General features: G+C 42.7%; 1 protein-coding gene across 1 annotated transcript; it reads left to right on the plus strand.

Annotated features, from left to right (window-relative positions):
• Positions 1 to 964: 964 nt before the first annotated feature.
• Positions 965 to 8,871, plus strand: LOC120029123 (guanylate cyclase soluble subunit beta-2-like). The gene is made up of 15 exons (XM_038974433.1): positions 965 to 1,053; positions 1,325 to 1,419; positions 1,849 to 2,009; positions 2,224 to 2,323; positions 2,475 to 2,614; positions 3,014 to 3,085; positions 3,249 to 3,371; positions 4,963 to 5,179; positions 5,449 to 5,769; positions 6,487 to 6,635; positions 6,811 to 6,957; positions 7,315 to 7,469; positions 7,766 to 7,974; positions 8,296 to 8,427; positions 8,687 to 8,871. Exons 1-15 carry the CDS (start codon positions 965 to 967, stop codon positions 8,869 to 8,871), a joined length of 2,295 nt encoding a protein of 764 aa, XP_038830361.1.
• Positions 8,872 to 9,845: the final 974 nt, after the last annotated feature.

The following is a 9,845-nucleotide window of genomic DNA, read 5'->3' on the forward strand; positions in this document are numbered from 1 at the left end:
CTCAGTAAAATCTTTGACATTTTTGCATGTTTTGTTTTATATTTTTTGTTCAGTGTATTTGGTTGTTTGTATTTATTTTATTTTTTTTACAATTATTAGTTGTTATTGTAATTATTCCTGCTTTTTTTGTGTGAAAAGTTTGTGACGCTAAATGTTTTCATCTATCTGCCTAGGGTCTTGCTGGCTAAATCCAGCACATTTACAGAAATGTTAATTAATAATGTTCTCCCTACTAAATAAATCAATTAGTCGTTTTATTTAAAATATTTAATCTAAACCATTTGTTGAACGTCACATTGGTAGCCTAATGCGAATTAGAATTTCTGCACCTAGATGCCCCTGCGTGTACGGAGTTGAGCTCAGCACATCTATCGCCTGAACAGCGCCTTTGACGCTCATCTGTACCGCACCGCGCACCAACGCTCTCGCCAACAGCTGGAGATGGGTGAACGGCTTTCTTCAGTCACTGTTCGATGCGCAGCGGCAGAAGTGACGGAATAAGGAGCTGAAGCTTTTGTGTATATACAGGATATAGGCCTAGGCATATCACTTTAATGAAATATATTCAGACAGGCTGTCGACTGAGATAATGTTGTGCGTTAGAGTATGTGGTCAACTTGGGGTCGTGTTCGTGCAAGGATACATTGGGAATTAAGGTTTTTAAACAAAGTGTCGGCAGAATTCAAACCAAAAGAGATGGTAAGTTGTGTGTCGACCCATAAATGAACTCATAGTGATAGATAGTCTAAACTGATATGTTACAGTATAGGCAAGCATATGTTGTATAGGTCACTGGACTGAACTGATCGAAAATTATGACTCAATGTGTATACAGCCTGTAGGCCTACTCATTAGGCTTATTAGGCTACATGGACGATTTAATAGGCTGTGTCACTCTTACATATATAAATATAGCCTATATTTTATGAATGGCATCAAAATAAAAAATGCTGCTAAATTTGCAATGCTCTCTCTGCAGTATGGATTTATCAACACCTGTTTGAAGTCGCTGGTTGTTGACAAGTTTGGCGAGGAGACATGGATGAAGCTCAGGTAACAATGTTATTAATTAACAGTGAACTCACTAACATCATATTAGACGACATGAATATCTCCTGATAATTGATTAATTGTAATAATATGTTGCGTAATTCCAGAAGGTGGCGTTAAAGGCTAGCATTGAGCCCGGCCCCTCAGCGTGAACCTATATGCTAGCTAATTGATGGATTCATTCACTGCTTTCTGTTTATTGGTCATCAATGGTATGTGTAACCTGCTGAAATGAGCTCATCGTCATCATCATCATCATCATAATTATATGCAGAGATGAGGCCGGGGTTCAAGATACATTCTTGACATATGAAGTGTACAAAGACGACATCACCATGCAACTGGTGGCTGCGGCCTGCAAGCTACTGGGTAGGCTAATTTATCACTATTTGATGAATAACCTGCGACATCATATCAATGTAGCTCTGGACCAGTAACGATCTGCACCGGAGCTAATATATATTCTGAGAGGTGTTATAAAAGCGTACATGTCCATGCCAATCACGGTTACTTCCAGATCATGAATTATAATTCAAGTCATGGATTGAGAAATAGCTAAATAAAAATTAGGATTCATTTTAGAATAGTGAATTTCTTGCACTGCATGGCTTGATTTGAAATGGAATCGAAACTCTGTTGCTGACAGGCAAAATACATGACTCAAGATGATGATACAAGTACATATTATGAATATTACATGATAGAACAAAATGTGTTTTATGTGATGTTTTACGTAAAGGCGTACATGTTGGTATTAACCTATATATTCATTAGGCCTACTTTATTTTCTGTTTGAAGATGTTAAACCAGAGGTGGTGTTGAGACAATTTGGGGAATACTTTTTTGACTTTTGTAAACGATCTGGATACGACCACATGTTACGGACTCTGGGAGGGAACCTGTTCGAGTTTATCGAGAATCTGGATGCACTGCACAGCTACCTCGCCCTTTCTTACAAGGTATAATGTGTGTGTGTGTGTGTGTGTGTGTGTGTGGGGGGGGGGGGGGGTTCAAATGATTCGGTCAAGGCCTATATTATATAAGAAATCAATAGCCTACTCTATTGATATAGGTCTATATATGATAATCGATCTATAAATAGTGGACAATGGACACACGTCATATTTTGGACAGAAAAAAACGGTGTCAAATGATTTGGAAATATGCTTGCAGGAGATGAACGCGCCGTCATTTCGAGCGGAGAGGAACGATGACGGCACGATGTTTCTTCACTATTACTCCGACCGCCAAGGCCTATGCCAAATTGTACCCGGTAATTATGCTGAATGCTGATAGATTAAATTATTGACGTTAAGAACAAAGGTGTTAAACAACTTAATACACTCAATATCGTGAGATTTTAGCGTGCGTAAAAGTAGGGGCTTTGTGCGTAAAAGTGAAACGACTGTTTCCCATTTCCACAGGTATCATTGAAGCTGTAGCAAAAGACTTCTTCAACAGCGAGATAACGATGGAAATCGTCAACCAAATAGAGGAAGTAGAGAGGACAGGAAAGAAGGAGCATGTAGTATTCCTCGTCACTCAGAAACCGACGTTTTCGAATGTAATGTGCAGTAACACGCTCTCACAGACGCCGCCATGTTTGCCCAGAGGCCCCAGGCCCAACACAATGCACTGGAACCCAAACAAGGAGGTAAAACCCGGGTCAGGACAGCAGATGACCCACAAATCAGTGGCTTGCATCCTAAATGGCACCCTATTCTCTTGATAGTACACCACTTTTGACCAGGGCTAGGTATTAGGGTGCTATTTGCGATGCACACATAGGCTACAGAAACAAGCAGATGCCATCTCTGAGGATCTCCAAAGAATTGTCCCAAAACTATCTCAATAACCCAACCCAACACAGCCAATTTTTCCATATGGTTTAAAAGTGAACCTTTTTATGCAATTTAACCATAACACAAATTTCCTCCAATGTGTCCCTCGCCCCATCTATCAGGACATACAGAAATCATTGCAGAGGAAACTCCAATCTCGGGGATTTTCCATGTGTAGGAACCACTGGGAGACTGTGAGGGGGCTGGTCCAGCTTGGGAAGGGTAAAGCCCAAACATCTCTTATCATTCCTTTTCTAATGGATTGGCTCAGTCCGCCTCAGATATCGATAAAGCCCGTCTATTCCATCTTGCTTGTCTTGACATCTCTAATCTTGATGTCCTTACTATCATTAATAGATGTTTACTTCAATCATAGGCAAACTCTTGAGAGGATTTGAGCCAGTCTACCCGAAGAACCTTTGCATCGACCTGAAGACATTTTGCAATGCCTTTCCCTTCCATATAGTGTTCGACAAGGAGGTACAAAAGTATTATCTCCCAGATGGTATTGAGTACATGCACTGTATATTTTTTTATATATACGTATATATATATATATATATATATAAAATTAAAAAAATACAGTGCATGTACTCAATACCAAGAGGGAATCTGGGAGATAACACAGAAACACACACATCCCCCCTCCATATATTAGTCAATTTGTTTGGTTTTCTTAATTGAAAAAAAAACGACATTTGTTGAAACCAAATATATCATTCAATGCCAACTGTTACAAATTCTTCCCCATTGGTTTAAGCCGAATAGATAACATAAATACAAACTAAATGACTACAACCCATTTTTTTATGTTGTACCAAGTTGATTTTTCACTTTGGAGTTACCTATCCAAATGTCTTCAATTGGGTTACAATTAAATCAGTTTCCTGTTAATCAAGATATTAAGTTGGTTCCATAACATGAAATAATGACTCCAAAACACTTTCTTTCCGTAAGAATTTCACATGAACTGGTTACCAATATTGTAACCAAATGGTGACCGTCTCATCAATTGAAACCTTTCCAGGCTCTTTAGAGTCACAGTACTTACATAGATATCATAGAAAGAGAAATGTCAAAATTGTTCAACTTCATATTCATCATCATCGTGAAAACGGCACGATTTTATATTTTGTAGTGAAAAAAGATATAGGAAGTTGAGTGTTTCCAATAACGTCATCGGTGTGCATCATGGGATTTTAACCAATCATGAGGAGGCATTGCCTACTTATTGCCTGTTAATTGTCTACTAATTGGTTGATGATGTCATTGGAAACACTTACCTTCTATCTTTTTAACTACAAAACATAGAAATGCACCATTTTCACATATGTTGATGTTGGGGTGGTGCTGGAGATGATGAATATGAAGTAAAAAATTTATACATTTCCCTTTAAGATTCAGTGCTGGCAGTGAACATATAATCATTAAAAAAAAAACATTACTTGGAATGACATTCACTCTCACAGGTGGCCAAAAATAACAAACTGAAAGCCACTCCCCCAGTAGGCCATGCCTCCAACTCTTCTGATAGGCTGCCACCGCTACATTGCAGCCACCGCTATGTGGTGTTGAAAGCAATTTATAAGGTTTCATTCAATTAAAAAAATCACATAATCTGTCAAATTCTTTATTTGATTCATACAAATTGAATAGAATAGGTTGAATGAACCAAAGCGCAATTTTGGATCATGTCAATCAGAAAAAGCACTTCAGATGAACAACAGTGCCGTCCCACTTTTTCAGCGTGGTTTAGTAATACCAGATAATCACTGGGGTGGTTTCCCAGACACAGATTAGGCCTAGTCATGGGTTTAAAAGCATTCTCAATGGGGAATCTCAATTAGAAGTGCTTCTTAGTCCAGGACTGGGCTTAATATGTGTCCAGAAACGGGCCCTTTATGTAGATATGAATTGTAATCTTAATACCTGGAGTAAGGCTGCTGAAGTGCACTGCTTTTGACCAGAGCCCTATTGACCCTTGTTAGAAGTAGTGCACTGCAGTATATAGGGAGTATGGTGACATTTGGGACTCAGCCTGAATCTCTGCTCCCTGGTCCGACCCCTGCAGCTGATGGTGAGACAGGCAGGGGTGAACGTCCAGAAGATCGTCCCCGGGCTGCAGACCATGAGCATTCACCTGGACCAGTACTTCAGTATCGTCCACCCCGAGGTCACCTTCACCATCTCCAGCATCAGGAAGTTCATCAACAGCCACTTTGTCCTGCAGACGCGACGGGACATGATGCCCGAGGCCTGGAGGGATAGACCCATGCTGGAGCTCAGAGGTGGAATTAATGAACGAACGGATGAATTAATGAATGAGTGGATGAATGAGCGGAGGAAGTAATGAAAAAATGGATGGATGAACGGATGAATGCATGGATGGATAATAGAAGGAAGGAAGAAATACATGAATGCTTATTTGTAATTGAGTTATGCCACTTATGCAACCTATCCCACCATAACCATTTAACAGAAACACACACATCCCCCCTCCATTTACTTTCCCCCCATTCACTCTCTTTATCTCCACCCCTTACTCCCCTGTTCCCAGGTCAGATGTTGTGGATGGAGTCTCTGCAGTGCATGCTGTACCAGGCCTCCCCTTTGCTGCGAAGCCTCCACGAGCTGGAGGAGCGGAGCATGCACATCTCTGACATCGCCCCTCACGACGTCACGCGGGACCTCATCCTGCTCAACCAGCAGCGGCTGGCCGAGATGGAGCTCTCCAACCAGCTGGAGAGGAAGAAGGAGGAGCTCCGACACCTGTCCCAGCATCTGGAGGAGGAGAGGACCAAGACGGAGAACCTGCTGTACGCCATGCTGCCCAAACATGTGGCCAACCAGCTGAAGGAGGGGAAGAGAGTGGAAGCAGGTGAATGACACAGGGAGAGGAGAGATGGGGAGAGTAGAATAGAGGAGAGGAAAGGAGGGGTGGGGGGAGGGAAGAAGTGGAGAGGAGATGTGGGGAGAGGAGAAAAGGTGAGGAAGGGAAGAAAGTAGAGAAGATGAGAGTAAAAAAGAGGAGTGAAAAGAAAATAATTGGTGAGAGGATTGGTGGTGTGTGAAATGTCCTAGTAGGGCCAAAACCCCCTTTGCCAATACCTGTACACAGTAGCCTATGCCTCCCTTGCTCTGACACACAACAGACAGTAGAGATGTACAGAGTGGAATTGGGGGGGGGGGGTTGAAGGATATTTCCCTGCCTTGCTGCAGTGTATTACATATTTAATGACGGCATGAATTACAGATTGAAACAGCACCACGACACAGCCAGCGGCTCCCAGACACATCTGTCTTTGAAGCACAGACCACAGACAGACAGACAAACAAACATAGGCGCAGACAGACGGACACAGAGCGCCAGAATGACAGACAGACATACAGAGATACAAACAGACAAACTCTCCAGCATGAACAGCACACACACATAATTGATTGATACGAATCAACAGGCCCAGCTACACGTGGTGTAAGTATTAAGCAGAATAATTCGTTTTCACTATTGTTCTCGACATTGTTAAAGGACTGAAACAGTGGTATATTTATGGAAATGGCCATATGGTCGGTTGTGGTTATGTTTGCTCTAAAGGAGAGTTCAAGGAGTGCACCATCCTCTTCAGTGATGTGGTCACCTTCACCGACATCTGCTCGGAGTGTGAGCCCATCCAGATCGTCAACATGCTCAACTCCATGTACCTCAAGTTCGACCGGCTCACCACAGTACACACAGTTTACAAGGTAACAAAACATTACATTTGTCAGATAGGCTAAACATTTATCATTCATCATTGAAACATCGTGCGAATTATTCTACATATCCACCTATTCATCCATCTAGACCAGGCAGCCTGGGATAGCCATTCCAGTACTTAACTCATCGATATCAATCTGCCTGTGGTTGTGTCTGCATCAGGTGGAGACCATAGGTGATGCCTACATGGTGGTAGGTGGCGTGCCCATCCCGGTGTCCAGCCATGCTGAGAGGGTGGCCAACTTTGCCCTGGGCATGATCATAGCAGCTCGGGAGGTCATCAACCCCATCACAGGGGGGCCTATCCAGGTGAGACCCACAGATGGCTGGTGTGTTTGGATGCTGGATTGACTTTCCCCAATATTTTTGTAACATCATTGATCCAAATCCAAAGGGTTGTATTTCCCTGCCCCTGTCTTTCTTTTTTGAGCTGATCTTTCTCAGTTCTCCTGATAGTTTATTATCACAATACAATACCTCTCTCCGTGTCTGAGACTGGTCTAGTGGGTAACGCAGCTGCCAACAGCACATAAAGGTAGAAGTCCCCCAGTGTGGATACGAATACTTCCACTACTCAATGCTCATTTCCACCTATTTCTGTCTCAATAAAGTAGAAATATCACACAAAATATATTTAAAAAAACAAACAATACCTCTCTGCTGTAGATCCGGGTGGGTGTACACAGCGGGCCGGTTCTAGCTGGTGTGGTGGGGGAGAAGATGCCTCGGTACTGCCTGTTCGGAGACACAGTAAACACAGCGTCTCGCATGGAGAGCCACGGCCTCCCCAACAAGATCCACCTCAGCCCCAGTGTTTACCTGTAAGACCTCAGCTCATGTCACATGACTGAACTGCAGGGAATGAAATCAATCAAGCAGTCGATCAAGAAAGCAAGCCAGCAATTTTATTTAGAAAGCCCTTTTTACATCAACTGTTGTCAAAAGTGCTTGATGATTGGTTGATTGGTTGGTCAGTTGGTTGGATGATGGATTGATTTATTAATTGAGTGCTTGGTTGGTTGAGCCCATAGGGCTCTGTTCAAAAGTAGTGCACTATATAAGGAAAAGGGTTCCATTTGGGATACAGGCCTTGTTTTTATATGTCTTCCTCCTCCAGGGTTCTGAAAGACAAGGGCTTCATGTTCCAGGAGCGAGGGGAGATCGATGTGAAGGGGAAGGGCAGGATGTCCACCTACTTCCTGGAAGGGAACCTGACCGTCACGGAGCACGAGCTCATGGGCCGTTCAGTTAAGGAGGCCGACTCGGGCCGTGCGTCTGTCCAGTCGGCACGGGACTGCAACACAGAGGCAGCCCTGTACAGACCGGGTAAACAAGGTTCTCCTGTCTGTCTGCCTCTCAGCTACTAAAAATACACAGTACACCTGAGAAAATGTCTTAGATGTGTGTCTCACCTTGTTGCACCTTAATTGTGTGTCTAATTCTTTGAGGTAGCTCAGCCTCAGTGTGCATTATCTCAACAGGTTTTCTGTTCCCCGATATATTTATGGCGCATTTAGCCATAATCACCACAGAGACAAACACTAACCTTCTTCTTCAAACATTCTAGCGTCCCTCTCATGGCTGTGCTATATTGTTAATGCCTCACTCTAAAGCTAGACCTCTTTGTTGTACTCTATAATCCCACAGCCATCCAGAGGGTGCAGAGTGAGGACAGGAATCCTGCAGTGCCCATGGAGTATGGAGACAGCCTGACCGACCTGCCGCCCTCAGTCCAGCTCACTGACCCCCAGCCACAAGCCAGAGCCAAGAGCCTCAAAGGTACCTCCTCCTCTTGCTTTTATTCGATCATTCGTTCTTTCTTTCTTTTTATTGAATGATATCCTTTAATATGTACATTTTATTTAAGTATTATATTCTTAGTATCTTGTATTCTTTATCTTTTTCTAAGATGATCTTTAAGTCACAGGTAAAAGACTGCTCCTCCATTTTTTTTTTTACATTTCTCCTATTCGTTACCTCCATTGCCTTCCACTCAAGCCTGCAGTGGTGACTCTCGGGAGGTGTGTGTGTTTCACAGGAAAACCTCGGGACTCAGAGAGCTACGGCAGTCTCTACAGTGACAACAAGTCAGTGGAGGGAGGTCTCCTCAACCCAGACCACCAGCTGACCAGAGCAACCTTGTCCCAGAGTCCCACTCCCATAGAGGCTGAGGCTCCTCCTTCCACCAAACACATCCGGACCAGTTTCTGTGTGGTCCTCTGAGCTGTTGTAGTACTATCCAGACTAGTCACTGTAGCCCCGTTTATACCTGGTGCTAACACATACGTCCTTGATCCTGATCTTGTCATCATTCTGATTGTGCCCACATTTTAGCTGTTGCATCTACACATGATAAGAGACACATATTAAAATGTGTCTCTTGTCCTTGTGACCAGATTTCCTGGTCCCTCCCGGTATGCAATACAATAATTTAAGACACATGTTGATAAGTCAATGGTGCCAACTGTCAATGATTTTAGAGGGAGGGATAATGATGATTTAATACGTTTTACTGTCCAGATCCGCCTAAGATATTCATACACAATGCATCCCTACCTACCTCCAGAGGTTGTCAGGAACTTCAGATCACAATACATATTCTAATCGTCTACAACTGTCTAAAAAGGTGGGCACAATTCGAATGTGGACAAGATCTGGCAAAGGACGCATGTTAGCACCAGGTATAAACTGAGCTTAAGTGACCCACCCATTCAATTGGATCATAACTGCTGGAATATAGGACATTCAATTAAATTGGACTCTCTCTGCTGATGAGCCTATACTCTGAGACTACAGTGTTTTATGAATATTGAAATTACAGTGTCTATGGTCATCTTGCTAATGTTTCATTAAATGTGATCTCTCCCCCGGAGCACTGCTATCTATGTGATATATAGAAGTCAACTGTAACCAGACTAGTACCTCTGGTCCAGGGCACTATGAACCAAGATGGCGGAGCAGTAAGACGTGTTTGTTTCCGTCCTTGTAAATATTGTCTTTTTCTTTCTTTTTTTTGGTATACATTTCATTATATTTCAATCTCTTTTTTCCATTTTTTCGAATTAAATATACCTTCTTGCAACCCGCCTCACCCAATGTGGTATGGATCTGCTAATTTTTAGACCTTATAACTGGAACCTTCATCAGCAGCTAGCAAGTTAATAAGCTACTAGCTTTTTAGTCATTGTTAGCCACTG

Source organism: Salvelinus namaycush, chromosome 34 (assembly GCF_016432855.1).
Source record: "Salvelinus namaycush isolate Seneca chromosome 34, SaNama_1.0, whole genome shotgun sequence".
Lineage (NCBI taxonomy): Eukaryota > Metazoa > Chordata > Actinopteri > Salmoniformes > Salmonidae > Salvelinus > Salvelinus namaycush.